The sequence below is a fragment of the Carcharodon carcharias genome, chromosome 13, assembly GCF_017639515.1.
Source record: "Carcharodon carcharias isolate sCarCar2 chromosome 13, sCarCar2.pri, whole genome shotgun sequence".
In the NCBI taxonomy this organism is placed as follows: domain Eukaryota; kingdom Metazoa; phylum Chordata; class Chondrichthyes; order Lamniformes; family Lamnidae; genus Carcharodon; species Carcharodon carcharias.
The window spans coordinates 84,135,278-84,159,240 of NC_054479.1; the positions used below are offsets into that span (position 1 = coordinate 84,135,278).

At 42.4% G+C, this 23,963-nt stretch overlaps 1 protein-coding gene across 2 annotated transcripts in view; it reads left to right on the forward strand.

Annotated features, from left to right (window-relative positions):
* fgd6 (FYVE, RhoGEF and PH domain containing 6) overlaps nucleotides 1–23,963 on the forward strand; it is a 156,325-nt gene that overhangs the window by 8,248 nt on the left and 124,114 nt on the right. For both annotated transcript variants that reach the window (XM_041202697.1, XM_041202698.1), the window contains exon 3: nucleotides 20,845–20,983. In XM_041202697.1, the coding sequence (XP_041058631.1) occupies nucleotides 20,845–20,983 (139 nt within the window). The remainder of the gene's footprint in view (nucleotides 1–20,844; nucleotides 20,984–23,963) is intronic.

Here is a 23,963-nt window from a genome sequence, read left to right on the forward strand (position 1 = left end):
AAATCCAAAACAAAAACAGAATTACCTGGAAAAACTCAGCAGGTCTGGCAGCTTCGGCGGAGAAGAAAAGAGTTGACGTTTCGAGTCCTCATGACCCTTCGACAGAACTTGAGTTCGAGTCCAAGAAAGAGTTGAAATATAAGCTGGTTTAAGGTGTGTGAGTGTGTGTGTGGGGGGGGGGGGGGTGGTGGTGCGGAGAGAGAGAGAGAGAGAGAAGTGGAGGGGGGGTGTGGTTGTAGGGACAAACAAGCAGTGATAGAAGCAGATCATCGAAAGATGTCAACAACAATAGAACAAAAGAACACATAGGTGTTAAAGTTGGTGATATTATCTAAACGAATGTGCTAATTAAGAATGAATGGTAGGGCACTCAAGGTATAGCTCTAGTGGGGGTGGAGGGAGCATAAAAGATTTTAAAATATTTAAAAATAATGGAAATAGGTGGGAAAAGAAAAATTTATTTAAGTTATTGGAAAAAAAAGGAAGGGGGAAACAGAAAGGGGGTGGGGATGGAGGAGGGAGCTCAAGACCTAAAGTTGTTGAATTCAATATTCAGTCCGGAAGGTTGTAAAGTGCCTAGTCGGAAGATGAGGTGTTGTTCCTCCAGTTTGCGTTGGGCTTCACTGGAACAATGCAGCAAACCAAGGACAGATATGTGGGCAAGAGAGCAGGGTGGAGTGTTAAAATGGCAAGCGACAGGGAGGTTTGGGTCATTCTTGCGAACAGACCGCAGGTGTTCTGCAAAGCGGTCGCCCAGTTTACGTTTGGTGTCTCCAATGTAGAGGAGACCACATTGGGAGCAACGAACGCAGTAGACTAAGTTGGGGGAAATGCAAGTGAAATGCTGCTTCATTTGAAAGGAGTGTTTGGACCCTTGGAAGGTGAGGAGAGAGGGAGTGAAGGGGCAGGTGTTGCATCTTTTGCGTGGGCATGGGGTGGTGCCACAGGAGGGGGTTGAGGAGTAGGGGTTGATGGAGAAGTGGACCAGGGTGTCCCGGAGGGAGCGATCCCTACGGAATGCCGCCAGGGGGGATGAAGGGAAGATGTGTTTGGTGGTGGCATCATGCTGGAGTTGGCGGAAATGGCGGAGGATGATCCTTTGAATGCGGAGGCTGGTGGGGTGATAAGTGAGGACAAGGGGGACCCTATCATGTTTCTGGGAGGGAGGAGAAGGCGTGAGGGCGGATGCGCGGGAGATGGGCCAGACACGGTTGAGGGCCCTGTCGACGACCGTGGTTGGAAAACCTCGGTAAAGGAAGAAGGAGGACATGTCAGAGGAACTGTTTTTGAAGGTAAAACAGTTCCTCTGACATGTCCTCCTTCTTCCTTAACCGAGGTTTTCCACCCACGGTCGTCGACAGGGCCCTCAACCGTGTCCGGCCCATCTCCCGCGCATCCGCCCTCACGCCTTCTCCTCCCTCCCAGAAACATGATAGGGTCCCCCTTGTCCTCACTTATCACCCCACCAGCCTCCGCATTCAAACGATCATTTCCGCCAGTTTACATTTGGTCTCTCCAATGTAGAGGAGACCACATTGGGAGCAACGAATGCAGTAGACTTAAGTTGGGGGAAATGCAAGTGAAATGCAAGGAGAGACCAAACGTAAACTGCGGTCTGTCCGCAAGAATGACCCAAACCTCCATGTCGCTTGCCATTTTAACACTCCACCCTGCTCTCTTGCCCACATATCTGTCCTTGGTTTGCTGCCTTGTTCCAGTGAAGCCCAACGCAAACTGGAGGAACAACACCTCATCTTCCGACTAGGCACTTTACAACCTTCCGGACTGAATATTGAATTCAACAACTTTAGGTCTTGAGCTCCCTCCTCCATCCCCACCCCCTTTCTGTTTCCCCCTTCCTTTTTTTTCCAATAACTTAAATAAATTTTTCTTTTCCCACCTATTTCCATTATTTTTAAATATTTTAAAATCTTTTATGCTCCCTCCACCCCCACTAGAGCTATACCTTGAGTGCCCTACCATCCATTCTTAATTAGCACATTCGTTTAGATAATATCACCAACTTTAACACCTATGTGTTCTTTTGTTCTATTGTTGTTGACATCTTTTGATGATCTGCTTCTATCACTGCTTGTTTGTCCCTACAACCACACCCCCCCTCCACTTCTCTCTCTCTCTCTCTCTCTCTCTCTCTCCGCCCCCCCCCCACACACCTTAAACCAGTTTATATTTCAACTCTTTCTTGGACTCGAACTCAAGTTCTGTCGAAGGGTCATGAGGACTCGAAACGTCAACTCTTTTCTTCTCCGCCGATGCTGCCAGACCTGCTGAGTTTTTCCAGGTAATTCTGTTTTTGTTGTAGATAGTATACACTGCTGCCTCTGTTCGTCAGTGGTGGGGGGAGTGAATGTTTGTGGGTGGGGTGCCAATCAAGCAGGATGCTTTGTCCTAGATGGTGTCAAGCTTCTTGAGTGTTGTTGAGCTGCACTCATCCTGGCAAGTGTAGAGTATTCCATCACACTCCTGACTTGTGCCTTGCAGATGGTGGACAGGCTTTGGGGACTCAGGAAGTGAGTTACTTTCTATAGAATTCCCAGCTTCTGACCTGCTCTTGTAGCCACAGTATTTATATGATTGGTCTAGTTCAGTTTCTGGTCAATGGTAAGCCCCCCCGCCAGGATGTTGATAGTGGGGAATTCAGTGATGGTAATGCCATTGCATGTCAATGGAGATGGTTGGATTCTCTCTTGTTGGAGATGGTCATTGTCTGGCACTTGTGTGGTGCAAATGTTGCTTGTCACTTACCCGTCCAAACCTGAATGTTATCCAGGTCTTGCTGCATATGGACACGGACTGCTTCAGTATCTGAGGTAGCAGTGAATGGTGCTGAGCATTTTACAATCATCTAATGTCCCCACCTCTCGCCTTATGATGTAGGGAAGGTCATTCACTCATTGATGAAGTAGCTGAAGATGGTTTGGCCTAAGACATTGCTCTGAACACCTGCAGTGATGCCCTGGGACTGAGATGATTGACTCCCAACAACCAGAACCATCTTCGTTTGTGCTAGATATGAGTCCAACCAGTGGAGAGTTTTCTTTCAGATTCCCATTGGCTTTGGTTTTGCTAGGACTCCTTGATGCCACACTCAAGCAAATACTGCATTGATGTCAAGGGCAGTCACTCTGTCTGCACCTCTTTGCCCGTGTTTGTGCCAAGGCTGTAATGAGGTCAGGAGCTGAGTGGCCCTGATGGAACCCAAACTAAGCGTCAGTGAGCAGGTTATTGCTGAGTAAGTGCTGCTTGATAGCACTGTCAATGACGTTTTCCATCACTTTGCTGATGTTCGAGAGTAGACTGATGGTGCGGTAATTGGCCAGGTTGGATTTGTACTGCTTTTTGTGTACAGGACAGACTTGGGCAATTTTCCACATTGCCAGGTAGGTGCCAGTGAGCTGAACTGGAACAGCTTGGTTAGGGGCGCAGTTAGTTCTGGAGCACAAGTCTTCAGTACTAATGCCAGAATATTGTCAAACCCCATAGCCTTTGTAGTAACCAGTGTCTTCAGCTGTTTCTTGATATCACGTGGAGCGAATCGAATTGGCTGAAGACTGGCATCTGTGATGCTGGGGACCCCAGGAGGAGGCTGAGATGGATCATCCACAGGGCACTTCTGGCTGAAGGTTGTTGCAAATATTTTCCAATCACATGTCCTGAATCACAGCTTAATCTTTACAATTCACTATAAATAATGTGTAACAGACTTGAAAAAATGATTCCATTTAGTTTCATCTCTGTTTCTTTTGGTCAGCGTTCAGTTATAGCCTGATTTGATGCAATTTTTTTGGCAATAACACCGGGTGTTAGATACATGATCATAGTGAAGCAGATGTGATGAAAGCACATTTAAATATGGAGCTGTGTGTGAGAGCACCTTGAAATATGTCACATCGTGAGTAGCTGTAACTCCAAGAGAGTGGGTCATGTTTGATATTGAGAAATATTTCTCCTCTGAATTGTTGCCCTCTGAAACAGATGGGCATAGCTTTCAGAAGGGCCTTCACAAGAATTTTAGGATGGCAGACAGTGGAATGCTTGGGAGGAGGTGATTTGTTTGTTTATGGACGCTGGCAGAGCTTCCCAAAGTTTACTCTGAAATTGGCCACATAATTTTTCACCTCCCTTCCCATTGCCATCAGTTAGGGAGGGAGATGCATGAGTTTGCATTATGTAATTGAAGGGCTTGATTCTTCTGGTTCCCCTCTCTTCATAAGTTTGTGATTTAAAAGTTCCCTTATAGAAGATTAAGAGAAGGTTTAATAGAGATACTTAAAACTATAAGAGGATTTGATAAGAGTAATTAAGGATAAGCTGCTTCCACTAGCAGGAGGATTCATAACCAGAGGGCACAGATATAAGATAATTGCCAAAAGAATCAGAAAGAAGAATTTTTGTTATGCTGTGCACTGTCTGAAAGGATTCAGTGACAGCTTTCAAAAGGACATTGAATATATACTTGAAGATGAAAAATATTGCTGGCTATGGGAAAAGGGCAATGGAGTGCAACTATTCGGACAGGTTTTTTAATGATCTAGCACAGACATAATACACAGGTCTCCTTTGGTTCTGTATTATTCTTCAATTTTATGAATAAGGTTTTACTGGAAACAATTTTGGTGCATTCAGGCTTGTATGTTAGCTTGCCTCTGCATCAGAAGAGTTAAGACTGTACCTCGGGACTTCATATTATCTAAGCTATCAGCTCATGTGAGGAAGGGAAGCTGCATTGTAGGATTTAACTGGCTGCTGTGTTTGCCTATGTAACAGGTCACCACACATCAAAGTTATTAAGTGTTTTAAAGTTCTTTAAGAAATTTCTGAGATACAATCTCCTGATTATGCTTCCATGTTTAATTGGTGTTATTGTTTTGAGCTAAGTGATTTTCAGATAAGATAAATCAAAATGTAAAACTATATTTTTTGTACTATTGCCTTGTTTCTGTTGGAGCAATAAAATGCATGAATGTTCATGTATTCATAATGTTTAATTATGCATGAATTTCAACAACATTATTTTGCCAGTTTACATGAACATTTGCATTAATTTATTCTAGCAACCATAAACTGACCAACAATATTAAGATTAAATTAACCAGCCATTTATTTTATTGCTATTTACGGAAACTACTATGCACGGAGCCTGATCTAAGCTAACAATTCAGTGCAGTTCTGAGAGTACATTGCATTGTTGAAGGTACCATCTGTCTGCTCCTGTGTCAGTTAAAGACTCTATGGCATTATTTTAAAGTGTTCTTCTAGGGCCTGGTCAACATTTCTCACCAATCAATACTATCAAAAACAAATTAACTCGTTTATGAGTCCTTACATATGTAGTGACTGTCATTTTCACCTATAGCTGGGTTACTGCACTTCAGCAATACATTGAATATACATTTATTATTAGAACGTATGAGACCAACAATTAGCCTTGTTTATTTGTGGAAGTGATTCATGGAATGTATTTTATGTCTTTTAAGCATAGTTAATTTATTTGTTTCAGTATCATGAATAGGCAAAAAATTTCCTTTTTTTTAAGGAAGATGGAGTTGGATAACACACTAAAGTAATGCTACAACAGAATAATTTCATTGATTTAATTATACTTTATTGTTGTCAAAACAAAATTGGTCTAATTTACCATTAATAAGTCAGAGGCATTGATTAGCCTTGTTTATTTGCTGAAATGATTTATTTTATTATAGTGATTCATGAGTATTTTTTTTATTTTTTCAGCTTACCTTGTAAATTTCAGCCTACCAAAGTATATCTTAGACAATTGATGTGGAAAATATAATGTGCATTTTATGCACTGCAAGCTGTTTTTCATAATTTCTTTTTAGGATTCTGGGCCTCCAATTAGATTGGATCTTGATAAAGGAACAAAGAAAATTTACAATAAAAATGTAAATGTGCATCCTGCAATGTGTATTTGTACATTGTGTTGAAATCAAGTTGAACAGGATAATTAGGAAAATGATATATAGCAATATTTAAACAAAGTGAAGAATGTTATAATGGGTTCTCATATTTTCAACTGGCTGACCTAATTGTCAGTGCGTATATGTTGCATATAGTAGGTCTACTTGTGATTGCTATTGCGCTGAAATCAGACAAGTTAATCATTCTTGGTCACTTCAGTGCAAGAATTGGTGCAGATCACCAGGCGTGGGAAGGGGAAAGAAATGGGATTGACAGTTTCAGCAGTAACGGCCTCCTCTTGCAGAAGATGTGCAAATCACCCACACTTCTTTCTGCCTCCCTAATCGCAACAAGACGTCTTGGATGTACCTCTGTTCTGTGCATTGGCATCTAATTGACTGTCATCTCCAGTCAAAGGGACAGGGCAGGGTGAATGTGTAATGAAAGCCATGTGAAGCTCTGACTGCTTGATTGACCACTGTCTTATCACTTCAAAGCTAAACATCAAAATCTAGCCCCCAGGGCATGAAGATCTAGAAGTGTCTCTGTTTGAAGGCTTAGACAAGAAGTCATGAAGGAACCTTACAAAGAAAATCGAGAGTCGCCTGTGTACAGCAAAAGTGGACACTTACTGCATTGAAGATGACTGGGTGACCTTCAGGGTTGTAATGTACTCCACTGCTGTAGAAGCCCATGGCCCTGCATCTCGTAAGCATGAAGATTGATTGATAGGAACATAGAAAATAGAAGCAAGAGTAAGCCATTCCAACCCCCCAAGCCTGCTCTGTCATTCAGCCAGATCATAACTGATCACCTACCTCTATGTCATTTTCCCACGCTATCCACAAATCCCTTGATGTCATTCGTATCTAGAAACCTATTGATCTCTGTCTTGAGTATTTTCAATGAGTGAACTTCCACAGCCTTCTGGGGCAAAGAAATTCCAAAGACTCATTACTCTGAGTGAAGAAATTCCTCCTGATCTGAGTCCTAAATGGCTTGCCCCTCATTCTGAGACCGTCCCCAGGTTCTAGATCCCCTGCACACTACACCTACACACACACACACACACACACACACACACACACACACACACGCACACACGCACCACAACCCCCCCCCACCCAGCTCATTGAAAATAATGAAAGTAATCCAGAAGCTGCTGAAGGAGAAACATTGCTGTTGCAGAGTTTGCCTTCATGACAAGTCATCACTATGCAAGCACGATGCCAACGAAAGCATTGGCAGGACTGTCCAATGCAAGCTCAGAGAGATGCAAGATACTTGGCTGAATCAGAAAACAGATGAACTTCAGTCATGTGCAGACCAAATATGAGAAGACACTCTACGTTGCTCTGAAATTTATCAGTGGGCCCCAGTCTACTGGTTAATCACCAATCCTCAGTACTAACTGGTCAACAATGCTCACAGGAAAAGCTCAATTTTAGAATGATGACCAGAGGAATGATGACCAATCCTCAATTGGCCTTCACCTATCAATGAAGAAGCAATCAACAAGTTGCTATCAGATGCTTTCTTGATCACTATCTCCATGATGTTAGAAATGACGATTGCAATCAAACTCCTGCCTAGTGGCAAAACTCCAGGAGTTGGTGTTCCTTCAGTCTCTGTGGGAGCAAGGAACCATCCCACAAGAACCCAAAGATGCTTTGTTGTTCATCTGTGCAAGTGAAAAGGAACTCTACATAATCATAAGAGGAATCTCATTCTTCTCCATTGCCAGCAAAATCTTTGCCAGAGTCTTTCTGAATTGTTAGATGCAACATCTCAGCCAGGATTTGCTGCCAGAGAATCAGTGAGGTTCCAAAAAAGGTGGACAAACAACTGATATGGTGTTCGCAGTTAGGCAGTTTCAGGAGAAATGCTAGGGACAGAACACGAACCTCTACATGACTTTACCAATGCCTTTGACACAGCCAGCCTTGAGGGTCTTTGGAAGGTAATGGGAAAATTTGGCCGCCCTGAGAAATTGTCACAATGGTTTGAGTTCCGTGACTGCATGCTCACATCTGTTCTGGGTGATGGTGAGTCTTCTGATTCATTCCCAGTCACTAATGGAGTTAAACAGCTAGCACTAACTTTCTTGTTTTTCTCTGTTATGTTCTCTGTTTTCCATGTTGGTTTTCCTGGCATCAAAATCAGATATCGCATGGACAGGAATCTGCCTTCCATGTTGGTGATCCTGGCTTTGAAATTTGATATTGCATGGATGGGCACCTGCTCAATCTGAGATGACTCGAGGCAAAGACCAAAGTCTGCAAAGGACATAGTTTGTGATTTCCTGTTTGCTGATGTCTGTGCACTAGCTGAGGGTTCAGAGCTGGACGTGCAAATAGCATGGATTTTTTCTCCAATGCGTGCAACAACTTCAGCCTTCCGATCAGCACAAAGAAAACTGAGGTAATGTACCAGCCTGCTCCAAGAAAGTCTTATCTCAAGCCCAAGGTTTCAGCCTATGGCCAGAACTTGTCAACAGCGGATCAATTCACTTATCTTGGCAGCACACTCTCTTGAGCTGTGTATGTTGACAATGAGACATGTGCAAAAATTGTCAAAGCAGATGATGTTTTCGGCAGACTTAGGAATATAGGAATATCAAGCATCATTCTGGAAATGAAGAGGAGTAAGTCTCAATACCAAACAGTGTCTATAGAGTAATAGTCCTGTTCATTCTGCTCATATATGTAGCACTTGGACAGTGTACCAGTGTCATGCCAAGAAGTTCAACCACTTTCACTTGAGCAGTCTTTAGAAGTTTCTGAAGATCAGATGGCAGGACAAAATACTAAACGCTGAGATGCTCACCTGCACTGGCATGCCAGTCATCCACACCAAATAGAGATAGTCACAACTGAGTTGGGCTGGTCATGTAACTAGAATGCCTGGCACTCACTTACCAAAATGAATAGTCTGTGGAGAGCTTGAGCCCGGGGTGTGCTCTCATGATGGTCATTAAGAGCACTACAAAGGCACTCAAAGGCTTCACTTGGGAGCTTTGACTTTGCCTTTGAGTCCCAGGGAAAGATTGCCCAGGGTTACTGCACCTGACGCAACCAAACAAAAAACGATGCGGACTCCTTCAGAAGCAAGCAAAAGGCAGAGAGAAAACACAAGGAGAGGAAATCCTGAGCCAGCATCTCATCCAAAACTCAATCGTCTGCAACATCCTGTCCTATTTGGAGCAGAATCTTCTGGCCTACGTACTCACTGGAACCCTGTCAAACACCCGAGAACATGGTTATCTTTGCCTTGTAGCACAAACAAGCAATTGTGAACTGTAACAACTAGGGCCAGAAACAACTGGGGTGCATGAGCACAGTTATTTGAAGGTGGTTGGAAAAATTGATCATGCTGTTTTTGGAAAAAAAAGCATGCAGAATTTTGGGCTTTCCAAATAGAGGCATAGAATACAAATCAAGGAAGTTGTGCCAAACCTTTATTCTAGTTGAGACCTAACCAGTGATTTATAATGTGTCCAATCTGGACCCACACTCTAGGAAGGATGTTAAGATCTTAAGGTGCTGTGATCGTTTTCTGGAATGGTACAGTGTTTTGGGGACGTCAGTTATGTGGAGAGGTTAGAGAAGCTGAGACAAAAGCAAAAATACCTGGAAAAACTCAGCAGATCTGGCAGCATCTGTGGAGAGGAACACAGTTAACGTTTCGAGTCCGCATGACTCTTCAACAGAACTAAGGAAACAGAAAGGGGTGGGGCGACACAAGACTAGCTGGATAGAGGACCAGTGATAGGTGGAGATAACCAAAAGATGTCACAGCCAAAAGGACAAAGAGATGTTGAAGGTGGTGATATCTAAAGGAATGTGCTAATTAAGGGTAGAAAGCAGGACGAGCAAGATACAGATAGCTCTAGTGGGGGTGGAGTGGGGTGAAGGAATCGAAAAAGACTAAAAAGTAGAGATAAAACAATGGATGGAAATACATTTAAAAATAATGGAAATAGGTGGGAAAAGAAAAATCTATATAAATTATTTAAATTTTAAAAATTTAAATTTTAAAAAATTATTTAAATTTAAAAAATGATTTAACTGTTTTGATATTGGATACTTTCTTTCCGCTGTCCTAAAGGCACTTATTTTGCTTGGAATGGTTACAGGGTGTCATCAGCTTTCTGTAGCTTGACCAAGTTTAAGCCAAGATTTTGGAAAGTTATTCAACCATATAGCGACCAAGGTCAAGCCTGATCCTTAAATTGTAGAAATTACAGCACGGAAGGAGGCCACTTGGCCCATCATACCTTTTCTGATGCCCTTGTATTCTTCCTTGTTGTGCCTTTTTGAATATTTACTAATTTCCCTTTTAAGCCATGTTATAATTTCCTCAGCAGCCACTTGTGGTAAAACATTCTAGGTCCTAATTGCCCTCTGTATAAAAATATTTTTCTAACTTTCCATCCTTTTTTATGGTAATCTTGATTCTCTGCTTTGAGTTACTGATTTAGCAACTGGCACAACAGTCTTGCATTATTTGCTTTCACAAAACTTGTAATTTTGAAAACCTCTGAAATCCTGCTTAACCTTCTGTTTCAGCTGAAGCTTTGATTTTTCAAAAATTTCTTTATAGTTTCTTATTACTGTTAGTATTACAGTGAATATGTACTGTGTACTGTCTATGGTTCTAATATTCCTCCTATAAACCTCAATTATCTAGCCTTTGTCTGTATATTTCAGTAATTGGAAATCTGCTTGACAACTTCCTCATGTTCACTTTGAATGGAGAACAGAGAATCTGTTTCCACGTGTATGTTGACAATACCCAGCTCTACCTCACCTCACGTCCCTTAATCCTTCCATTGTGTCTAAACTGTCAGACTGCATGTCCGACACCCAGTCCTGGATGAGTAAAAATTTCTTCCTGAATATTGGGAAGACAGAAGCCATGGCATTGTCTTTGGCCCCTATTACAAACTCCGTTCCTTGCCACCAACTCCATCCCTCTTCCTGACAGCTATCTGAGGCTGAACTTTGCTCCACTGCAATCTTACCTCTCCCCAATAAAACCATTGTTTTCTCTCATCCTGGCTATTTTCCCTAGTATGGCCTTCATCTTCACTCCCTTAAATCCAAGGAATGCAGACTTTGAAAGGTATGGCAAACTACTTGCTTAGCTATCCACTGCTGTTCTGGCTGAACCACATAAAGCACTATTAGGTCCTGCTTTCATCTGCTAAAACAACTCATTATTTCAGGATCACCCTGGAATGCAAAGATAAACCCTGAGTCTCTTTTCTTTGCTGCAAAAAGTCTTAAATTCCTCTCCCTCCTCTGTCTCCTCCACCCAAACCCCAAGAATGGGTACAAGTTGCTCGTGGATTACTTTGTCACTAAGAAATAAGACCCTCCAATCAGCTGCCTCTGCCTGGTCTCTCCCTTCCACTACCCTACTGGGATAGTTTTCCTCTAAAGTTCCCACCGCCCTAGCCGTGAACTCTTATCTTTCTCTTTTTTTCCTATATCCCCTCATGCCCTCTTTGAGCTTGTCTCATCCATGAGACCCACTTCCTGCTCCCTCACTCCTATTCTGATGAAACTATTGACCACCCAGCTTATCTTCCTGGTCTCTATGTTACCTGATATTGTTAATGTTGCCTCTTTCAGGTATTGGCCCCCTCTCCTTCAAATCTGCTGTCTTCACCCTTCTCAAGAAACTGATCCTTGACCCCGCCAACCTTGCAAATTACTGGCCCAACTCCAAACCTCCTTTCGTTTCAGTTCTTGAATATGTCGTCGTTTCCCAAATCTGCACCCATCTTCCCCAGAACTCCCTGCACCCCCAATCAAGTTTCCACCCCTGCCACAGTACTGAAATAGCTGTTATCAAAGTCACAACTGGTGTCCAATGTAACTGTGACAAAGGTAAACTAACTCTCCTCAGCATTCCCAACATGAAGCTATGTCTGTCTGTCACCCTCAAACAATAGGAGCCAATATGACAGTTTCGCAGGAACTGACACCTCGTCATCTCTGAAGAGACCCTGATAACCCCATGTGGGTTCCAGGGACCAAATTCAAAGGAAACTATACAAAGGCCATCTATATTTCATAAGCCAAGCCTGGCCAACTGGAATCAATTTGTCTGCTAGGACAAAAGACCCTGCAAGCTCCCTTTCAAGACCTAATGGTTGGAATGTTAACAATCTCAAGGACCCAGACAAAGGGATACATGCCCATTGTCAAAGCCAGAGTGGAGTGGTGGGAATCATGTGACATGACCCCTAGCTGATGGAACCTGTAATATTGCCTTGTGGTACCAGGGAACTTACCTGCCATTTTTCTATCTATCTAGCAGCAGCACATAAAAGGGGGCCTGTCCAGGCTGAATACATGGCCCCGTCTATACCTTTTTGACTGGAACCTTTGTACCATCGCCTACTAGACTGATTTATCTCTGTGTGCCTATCTTATTGTGGAAATCAACTCTACGAGGAAAGTGAATTATCCAGAATCAGTTCAGCTTGCTGACCTCTGTGAAGTAATACATCATTGGACTTTGACTCTGGACACCTTGAAGCAATAATTATTTTCTCTGTGGTCTTTGCTCTGTAAACCTTTCTTTCTCTCTCCCTCTATTACTGTGTGAGTGTACAGGGACTACATGGCAAGACCCCTCCCACGCTTTAAGTGTGTGCAAATAAACTAACCCTCTGAGCTCATCCTATCTTGAGTTTGCTGTAGGGTTGTTAATAGAAAATTGGATCACACGAGAATTGGGGGACTTGGGAAACACGCCACTGCTCATAAAGGGAGAAGCAAATCAAAACACCACCTTTGTTTACGGATAGGTGGTGAGAGGATAAATCAAGGCTGTTTAAATTAACAACCACCCCCCCCCCCCCACTCCTGTCTGTAACATCTGGATTTTACAACTGTGTTGCTTAAGTGGGAGCCAGTGAAGCTCAATGAGCACAGGCAGGGTTGATGGCTGAATGTGACTTAGTGTGAGTTAGAACACAGACAGCAGTGTTTTGGCTGAGCTGACAGTTCTGGAAAGTCAAGTTTGAGAATTCAGCTAGTAGGGCATAGAAGTTTCGGGTGTGGAGCTCACAATGGTATGTGGATTTTAAAGGTTATTTCACAGATTCAGCCCGGGAGTCTGACTCAGTCTCAGGGATGAGAGTGAAATTGGAGAGGGTACAAAGTTTGTGGTGGGGACCAAAGACAGTGTCTTCTGTCTTTCCAATGTTTAGTGGAAGAAATTATGGCTCAACCAAGACTGGTTATTGGTAAGCAGTCTGACAGTGTTCAAGGCAGTGGAGGGGTTGAGAGAGACAGTGGGGAGAGAGTGCAGGGTTATGTCAGTATAATTGTGCAAACTGACTCTCTGTCTTTGAATGATGTTGACAAGATGAAGAAGAGATTTGAGCCATGAGTTATTTCTAACCTCTGGGGATTCCAGAGGTAATGGTGGAGAGGTTGAAAAGAAGCTATTACCATTGACTTCAATCAGACAGATAAAACTGGATCTAATGATTTACTCCCTGGATCTGTGATTTTACAGTTTGAAATTAAGGCACAGTTGCTTATTAAACCTAAACCTCTTAATGGATGAGTCTGTCAAAGGTTTTTTTTAAATCAGAATGACCAGAAGACAGAGTTTCACGGGATCTATTGAAACAATAGCCAAGTTGTGAATTTGTTGGCAAGGTCCAGGTTTATAAAAGCTTGAACTGGTACAATTGTTCTATCATTGTAACATATTTACATAGGGAGGCCTTAGTGTAGTAGTAAAAAAGCAAAACATGTGCGCATCTTTTTAATTTTACTTAGCCTTGAACTGCTTTGCTCTGCAATCATTAGTGATAGGGTGTCCCTCATAATGATTTTCATGGTAATGGAATTAATGGTATGCAAAAGGTTTCTATTTGAGATAAACTGCAGAAGGAGGCCTAAGTAAATTTCCTGTTTATTGCTGGCATTATAATGGATGGAATAGGATATCTGTTATTTATAACTCAGGATGAGAAGGCTAAATATAAATTGAGCTATTTTTTCTTTCCTCAGAATTGTTGAGTGATAGATGAACATTGTGCACAGAAACTTTTAAATTCTGCAACCAGAATTGTAAGCACTCTTTCTGAGAGATGGTGGCATAGTGGTAATGTCACTAACCTAGTAATCCAGAGGCCAGGGCTAATGCCCTGGGGATACTGATTCTAATCTCATCAAGGCAGCTGATGGAATTAATTAATTGATTAACCCAGCTAATTAATAAACATTTGGAATTGAAATAAAAACAGAAAATGCAAGAAAAACCCAGCACGTCTGGCAGCATCTGTGGAGAGAGAAACAGAGTTAACGTTTTGAGCTCACATGACTTCTTCAGAGCTCACCCAACGCTGCTATGTCCTCCTTACTAACATCTGGGGACTGTGCCAAAATTAGGAGAGCTGTTCCACAGACTAGTCGATCAACAATCTGACATAGTCATACTCACGAAATCATACCTTACTGCCAATGTCCCAGACACTACATTCACCATTCCTGGGTACGTCCTGGCCCACAGACAGGACAAACCCACCAGAGGTGGACGGCACTGTGGTATACAGTCAAGAGTGAATTGCCCTGGGAGCCCTCAACATTGACTCTGGACCTCTTGGAATGAGGTCAAACAAGGAAACCTCCCACTGATTACCACCTACTCTCCCCCCTCAGCCGATGAATCAGTACCTCTCCATGTTAAACACCACTTGGAAGAAGCACTGAGGGTGGTAAAGGGACTGTTTGTACTCTGGATGAGGAGCTTCAATATTCATCAAGACTGAGCTGACCCAGTCCTAAAGGATTTGGCTGCTAGTCTGGTCTGTGTCAGATGGTGAGGTAACCAGCAAGAGGAAAAAACATACTAGACCCTGTCTTCACCAGCATACCTTTCGCAGATGCATCTGCCCATGACAACGTTAGTAGGAGTGACCACGTTACAGTCCTGGCATACCCTCTGCTATGTTGTTTGGCACTACTGCTGTACTAAGTGGGGTAGATTCAGTACTGAGCTAGCAATTTGAAACTGAACATTCAGGAGGCACTTTGGGCCATTAGCAACAGCAGAATTATATTCAATCACGATGTCTCACTCTACTATTGCCATCAAGCCAGAGGATCAATGAAGAGTGCAGGAGAACATGCCAGGAGCAGCACCAGGCATACCTAAAAATGAGGTGTCAAACTGGTGAAGCTACGATGTAGAACTTCTTGCATGCCAAACGGCAGAAGCAGTGTGTGATAAACAGAGCTAAGCAATTCCACATTAACAGATCAGATCTAAGCTCTGCAGCCATGCCACATCCAGTTGTGAATGGCCAAGGGCAGTTAAACAACTAACAGGAGGAGAAGGCTTCACACACATCCCCATCCTCAATTATGGAGGAAGCTAGCACAAAATTATTTATTGCTAAAGAAATAGAGTATAAAAATAGGGAAGTGTTGTTGCAACTGTACAAGGCAATGGCGAGACCGCACCTGGAGCACTGTGCGCAGTTTTGGTCCTCTTACTTGAGGAAGGATGTAGTTGCACTGGAGGCGGTTCAGAGGAGGTTCATTAGATTGATTCCAGAGATGTGGGGCTTGTCTTAAGAGGAGAGATTGAGCAGTTTAGGCCTATACTCGCTGGAGTTTAGAAGGATGAGAGGAGATCTAATTGAGGTATACAACATGCTAAAGGGGGATAGACAAAGTAGACATGGAGCGGATGTTTCCCCTTCTGCAGCATTCTAGAACGAGAGGCCGTAGTTTTAGGCAAAGAGGTGGTAGATTTAAATCAGAGATGAGGAGGAATTACTTTTCTCAAAGGGCCATGAATCTGTGGAATTCACTACCTCAGAGTGCAGTGGATGCCGGGATGCTAAATTAATGTAAGGAGGAGACAGACACATTTTTAATCAGTAATGGGTTGAAAGGCTATGGGGAGAGGGTGGGAAATTGGAGTTGAGGCCAAAATGAGATCAACCATGATCATAATGAATGGCGGGGCAGGCTCGAGGGGCTGAATTGCCTACTCCTGCTCCAAGTTCTTATGTTCTTATGTCAAAAGACAAGGTTGAAGTATTTGCAACCAGAAGTTTTGAGTGGTACCTCTTGGCCTTCTCCTGAGGTCCCCAGCATCAGAGATGCTAATCTTCAGCCAGTTTGATTCACAGCACATAATATCGAGAAACTGCTGAAGGCACTGAATACTATAGATCCTGACAATATTCCAGTGGCAGTACTGAAAAATGTGCTCCAGAAAAAGCCGTGCCATTAGCCAACCTTTTCCAGTACACCTAACCAACTTGAGTTGGTCTAAGTTGAGTGTTATGCCTGAGGTGGCGGCTGCGGCAGAGGGCGGTGCAAGCCGTTGAAGCAGTCGCCAACTAAAGTCACTAAGAAGTGGAGGAGACCTCGCAAGCAGAGCTATTCCACTTGCATGTACAGGTGCTGACCCAGGTTCACCCTTCCGCCTGGATCTCGTCCAAGGCTGAGTGATATGAATTCTTTAATTGATGACATTTTTGAGCGCATCGCCTCCGAGGCTTCACATCTCATTCACTACAACAAATGCCTCACCATCTCAGCCAGAGCGCCGTCCGCTTCATGCTGCCAGGGGAACTGGCCAAACACCCCGTCTCTGAAGGCACCAAAGTGGTCACCAAATACACCAACTCCATTTTGGTCGATCATTCTAAAGATTATAACACTTGCAGTTAGGAGAGGCGATGGCTTGGTGGTATTGCTGCTGGACTAGTAATCCAGAGACCCAGGGTAATGTTCCAGAGATTGGGGTTTGAATCCCGCCACGGGATTTGAATTCAATGAAAAAAGAATCTGGAATTAAAAGTTTAATGATCAATGTCAATTGTTGTAAAAACCCACCTGGTTCACTAATGTCCTTTAGGGAAGGAAATCTGCTGTCCTTACCTGGTCTGGCCTACATGTGACTCCAGATCCACAGCAGTGTGGTTGACTCTTAAAATGCCCTCTGAACAAGGGCAGTTAGGAATGGGCAACGCCCACATCCAATGAATTAAGAAGTAATCTATCTGGCAATTCCAGCAATGTGGAAAATTGCCCAGGTATGTTCTGTCCACAAAATGCAGGACAAATCCAATCCGGTCAGATACTCTGAACATCAGCAAATTTATGGAAGGTGTCATCAACAATGCTATCAAGCAGCACTGGGTTCTGCCAGGGCCTCTCAACTCTTGATCTCATTACAGCATTGATCCAAAAATGGACAGAAGAGCTGAATTCCAGAGGTGAGGTGGGAGTGACTGCCCTTGACATCAAGGCAACATTTGACTGTGTGTGGCATCAGAGTCCCAGCAAAACTGAAGTCAGTGGTAACCAGGGGAAAACTGCCCACTAGCTGGAGTCATACCTAGCACAAAGGAACAAAAACGAAAATGGCTGGAAAAACTCAGCAGGTCTGACAGCATCTGTAGAAAGGAAGACAGAGTTAACGTTTCAAGTCCACATGACTCTTCATCAGAACTAAAGCGGAATAAGAAATGTGGTGAAATATAAGCTGTTTAAGGAGGGTGGGACAGGTGGAGCTGGATAGAGGGCCAGTGATAGGTGGAGGCAAAGGAGAGATTGTCAAAGATGTCATAAACAAAAGGACAAAGGGGTGTTGATGGTAGTGATATTAGCTAAAGGATGTGCCTTGCGATATTAAGGGTAGAAAGCAGGATGAGCAAGTGGCAGATGGCCCTAGTGGGGTTGGGGGGAAGGGATCGAAATAGGCTAAAAGGTGGAGATAAAACAATGGATGGAAATAAATTATAAAAATAATTATAGAAATAGGTGGGAAAAGAAAAGTGTGTGTATATATATAATATATATATATATATATATAATATATAATAATTATTAGAAAAAAGGGGGATCAAAAAGGGGGTGAGGATGGAAGGGATCTGAAATTGTTGAACTCAATGTTGAGTCCGGAAGTTGTAAAGTGCCTACTCGGAAGATGAGGTGCTGTTCCTCCAGTTTTTGTTGAGCTTCACTATAATATTGCAGCAGGCCAAGGACAGTCATGTGGGCATGAGAGCAGGGCGATGTTTTGAAATGGCAAATGACAGGAAGGTCTGGGTCATGCTTGTGGACAGACCAAAGGTCGTCCGCAAAGCGGTCACCCAGTCCGCGTTTCTTCTCTCCAATGTAGAGGAGACCGCATTGGGAGCAGCGAATGCGGTAGACCAAATTGAGGGAAGTCCAAGTGAAATGCTGCTTCACTTGAAAGGAGTGTTTGGGCCCTTGGACAGTGAGGGAGGGGGGGGTAGTAAAGGGGCAGGTGTTGCACTTTCTGTGGTTGCATGGGCAGGTGCTGTGGGAGGAGGTTGAAGTGTTAGGGGGTGATGGAGGAGTGGACCAGGGTGTCCTGGAGGGAACAGACCCTACAGAATGCTGACAGGGGCGGGGGGGATGGGAGGATGTATTTGGTGGTGGCATTATGCTGGAGTTGGTGGAAATGGCGGAGGATGATTCTTTGAATGTGGAGGCTGGTGGGGTGAAAAGTGAGGACAAGGGGGAACCCTATCATGGTCCTGGGAGGGAGAGGAAGGTGTGAGGGCGGATGCGTGGAAGATGGGCCGGACATGGTTGAGGGCCCTGTCAACCACCATGGGTGGAAAACCTCGGTTAAGGAAGAAGGAAGACATGTCAGAAGAACTGTTTTGGAAAGTGGCATCGTTGGAACAGATGCAACAGAGGCCATGGAGCTGAGAGAATCGGATGGAGTCCTTACAGGAAGCAGGGTGTGAGGAGCTGTAGTCGAGATAGCTGTGGGAGTCGGTGGGCTTGTAATGAATATTGGTGGATAGTCTATCACCAGAAATTGAGACAGAGGTCTCCTCTCCTCTGGAGATCTTCCCTCCACAGCTTCCAACCTCATAGTCTCCCAACCTCGGACGGCCCGCTTATACCTCCTACCCAAAATCCACAAACAGGGCTGTCCTGGCAGACCGATTGCGTTAGCCTGTTCCTGCCCCACAGAACTCATTTCTAACACAAAGGAAGATGGTTGTGGTTGTTGGAGGCCAATCATCTCAGTCCCAGGACATCCCTGCAGGAGTTCCTCAGGGTAGTGTCCTTGGCCCAACCAATCAGCTGCACTATCAATGACCTTCTCTCCATCGTAAGTTCAGAAGTGGGAATGTTTGCGCAATGTTCAACATCATTTGTGTCTCCCCCTGATAGTGAAGCAGTCCATGTCCATATGCAGCATGACCTGGACATATTTATGCTTGGGCTGATTAGTGGCAAGTAACATTTCTGTTAAGCAAGTGCTAGGCAAAGACCCTTGCCAACAAGAGAGAACTTAACCACCTCTCCTTGACATGCAAATACAGGACATTGATTGAATACTGGCCTTGCCAGTGATACCCTCATTCCATGAAAGAATAAATGAAAACATGCAAAGATTCAAGATACACTTTTATGTATCCACTTATCCGTACCAAAGTCTGCTGTTGTTCCTTCTGAGCACCATGTTTTCTCAGCTAGGAGGAAAATACTGCTGTGAATAATTCCACATTTCCAGTTAATATTGCTATGTGGCCTATTCAAGCGCTCTCTATTTTATCTCTTACCAGTGGGAAAAGTGCTGCTTTTATAACCAGCCGCATATTTTATATGAAGCCAATATGTAAGATAATTGGGAAATTTTGCCTAGGTTTAGCAATAAATTCTTTGTTTTTGTTAAGTCCACCAAGGACATTTTGAGTTGTATCATTTTTCTCCAGACATCTGCAACCAACAGTCATCTAATACTCTGACAGACCATATACCTTAGACTTCAATTTATGCATCAGTTTTATTGAGAAATAAAAATTACCACATGTATTAGCCAAAAACTTAAGAGAAAGCCATAAGACTTTGATAGCAAACGCCAGTAATTGGGTATGACATCTCAGTATCCATTCACATGGTGCATATAAGTGAACTTGAATCTTTTTGTGCATTTGTTGGCAAACTGTTCAGGCAAAAAGCAGTGTGCAAATGTTTTTTTTTCAATTGTTGTACTTCCTTAATTACTCAATGGCGGTAAATACTTAATAAGTAAATATACCCTTGAAATACATTTACCTGTAATATGAGAGTGTGTATAGGGTGTTTTTTACTAAAATTATTGCATCTGGCTAAAATGTTGCTGGCATAGTCACACCTGTTGCTAGTCGGTAATTTATTTTGTTCTTACACCAATCAGAGCACACACAATCTGACTGCAATCATTTGTAAGTGGTTTGTGTAGGATAGTATGAGCTCTGCACATTCATTATTTTTTCATGAAATGTGAGCATTGCTGCCAAGGTCAGCATTTGTAGCTCATCCCTAATACATGACTGACTGAAGAAGTTAGTGTTCCATTAAAAGTTTAACTAACTATAAACAATATATATCTCTGAACTTATCACTTTTCCTGCTGAGACAGTATTCAAATTGAGGTTGACATTTTAATCAAGGAAGTATGGATTGAAAATAGCATTGATTGGATTTTTTTAACCTCTTCTAATTTGGTTTATGACCAACCACCCTTGACTGAAATGAGCTTGGCTTACGTGAACTCAACTGTTAATAAGAAAATGTTCTTAGCACAGATTATTTTTATATTTCCAATATAAGTGCATAAGGGATGAGAAGTGGAGAAGGAAGCAAATCACATTAATGCACTACAGGATCCTCTTTTGATGTTATTACAGCAAAATACAGTAAGCTTACATTGCTTCTGGCTTGTGCTATAACTGTCTGGGAGGGTTAAAGGTTTTATTCCTAATACTGACATCTTTTTTGATGAGTGCAGAATAACCCCTCTTCTCCCCCCAAAAAGAATCTTGATATTCAACATCAACTGAAATAGTAAGACTCTGCCTTGCTCTGATAAACTTGTTTGTAGCCCTGTACAGGATCAGGATAACCATTCTTCAGAAATGGACATCAACTCAGATGAAGAAGAAGTCATTTTTAGCTCCGATGAAGAAGATACCAGTTCAGATACAAGTAAAGGCGAATTGGATCAGCAAGATGAGAAGCAGGTATCTTGTTATATTCAGTATGGTTCTGAAGACAGGAACTTATTTTCTTTAATCTAATTCTACTAGATCTGCTGTGGCATTACTCAACAATAGGGATCATTATTACCATGTAGCAAACATCATTAGGATCATTGTTTTATAATGGCTCTATGAAAAACATCCAATTTATTAAATGCTATTCCTCTAAATGTGTGTTGAATCTTTACCTCTCACTAGTTTTAAAGCTCTGAATATGTTTTTGTTTGGTGGGGGTGGCGAAGGGGAGGTGAAATTGAGACTAAGATTATTCATTGTACTACACACCAGTGTATAAAACAATTTTGTAACCCTGATTTTACAAGGGAGAATACATCGACAAGAAGCATGCACATTTGTGCTGTAGTTTTATGTACTTTCAAATCCATGTGCTCAATAGAAGAGTTAGTTGTGCATGGTGGCAAAGGGGTATTCTGTTTCTTTTGGCAATGTTGTGCAGCTGGGACCGTGTGATGGTGTGTTCTCATCTGCTACCTTGCCTTAATTAACCCTATCCTTGTACAAATGTGTGGTAGTTGAGTGAGTGGGTGGGGGGGTGGGGGGTGTTGCTGGTGAGGTGGTGGTCCAAACTGCTTGGTAATTTCCTGATTTTAATAGAGGTCAGACATCACATGCTCTGCCCAGCATAAGTATAAATTGCAGTACTAATGTAGGGCTTGTATTTCCTGCCCACAAATATTATCTGATGTCATAACTTTCAGATGCTTTTTTTTTTGCATCAACATTTAAAACTTTTAATTTGCAGTATCAACATATCCCATTCAATATGCCAACTGTCACAATATAGTTGGAAGACTCCAGGGAACTTCTGAAGTCTCTTTCCTAACACTGTCACTATATTGAGTATTATTAAAAACTTATTCATCAACTGACTAAGCAATGCCATGAAAAATGCCTTTTTTTAAAGTTTACACCCAACTTGATATTTTTTACAAACTTATTTTCAATATCATCTTCATAACCTCTTACAAGTATTTATTTATTCTTGGGTATTTTGTCATGGACTGCTGTCCAAATAAATGCTTTATGATCTTGAGTGAATTCACCATCCAAGTAATAATCTTGTCTTTGAGTTACGAATCTTTTGTGAGGCATCTTATCAAATATTTTCTTCAAATTAGGGTCTGTAATATTGATCATGTTCCAATGCACTTATTTTAAAATAATTCTAATAAACATTATTATATAGCACTTGACAAAAAGCCATGTTTCTGACTTATTTTAATAATGTGCAAAAATACTAAAGCTGTTTCAATCAATTGATAACATACCTGTGCTTTATATACTGCTTAAATTTATGTCAAAGCTTTTCTTGTTTTATCTTTATTTACTTAACTCACAAATGAAATGGACCACTTGTGTCCGAAGAGTTGTCATTCCTGAACCTTGGATAAAATTCATATCTGATTCTATCCCCGATGTATGAGATTCTTTTCATTTTGTTTTATTTTCCAGTTTTTCCCCCTTTTAAAGTAGCAATCTGTTGAACTTTTTTCTGTAACATTTGCCCCTTTACTGCAATATTTGTTGTGAGATAGTAAGTGGATCAAAGGTGACTGTGACAGCTGTTGATTTTTAGATACAATAAGGGCTCTATTTCAGTGTAAAAACTCCTGCCCTATAATGCCCAGACCTGCATGAGATCTATGAAATAGGTGTAAAGATTGTAATACAGGAACCCTAAGAAAACACAGTTGCAGGTTGCCTAGATGGCCTGTGTGCTCGTTAGCAGATTTTATTCCTAGATGTTTCTTTTGCTAGCTATTTACCTTGACTGCTGCACGAAGTTCAAAGTCCAAACATTTCAAAGTTTAAGGAAAACAGCTCAAATTTGAAATACCATTGTTTCAATAAAATCACCTCTTATTTTCCCAAACTATGATGGATACGGAATTACCTGGAAAAACTTAGCAGGTCTGGCAGCATCGGCGAAGAAGAAAAGAGTTGACGTTTCGAGTCCTCATGACCCTTCGACAGAACTTGAGTTCGAGTCCAAGAAAGAATTGAAATATAAGCTGGTTTAAGGTGTGTGGGGGGGGCGGAGAGAGAGAGGAAGTGGAGGGGGGGGTGTGGTTGTAGGGACAAACAAGCAGTGATAGAAGCAGATCATCAAAAGATGTCAACAACAATAGAACAAAAGAACACATAGGTGTTAAAGTTGGTGATATTATCTAAACGAATGTACTAATTAAGAATGGATGGTAGGGCACTCAAGGTATAGCTCTAGTGGGGGTGGGGAGAGCATAAAAGATTTTAAGATATTTAAAAATAATGGAAATAGGTGGGAAAAGAAAAATCTGTATAATTTATTGGAATAAAAAGGAAGGGGGAAACAGAAAGGGGATGGGGTTGGGGGAGGGAGCTCACGACCTAAAGTTGTTGAATTCAATATTCAGTCCGGAAGGTTGTAAAGTGCCTAGTCGGAAGATGAGGTGTTGTTCCTCCAGTTTGCGTTGGGCTTCACTGGAACAATGCAGCAAGCCAAGGACAGACATGTGGGCAAGAGAGCAAGGTGGAGTGTTAAAATGGCAAGCGACAGGGAGGTTTGGGTCATTCTTGCGAACAGACCGCAGGTGTTCTGCAAAGCGGTCGCCCAGTTTACGTTTGGTGTCTCCAATGTAGAGGAGACCACATTGGGAGCAACGAATGCAGTAGACTAAGTTGGGGGAAACGCAAGTGAAATGCTGCTTCACTTGAAAGGAGTGTTTGGGCCCTTGGACCTTGGGTCCTCACTCCGCTTGATTGACAAGGGAGTCAAAGGTTATAGGAGCTGGACAGGAAATTAGAGTTGAGGCCACAATCCAATCAGCCATGACCTTCTCAAATGGAACAACAGGCTAGAGGGGTCATGGTCTACTCCTCTTAGTTCATATGTTCATATATTTGAATTACCATGCGCACACACAATATATGTCATAAATAGGGTTGCGTTCCTGCAGCCAGA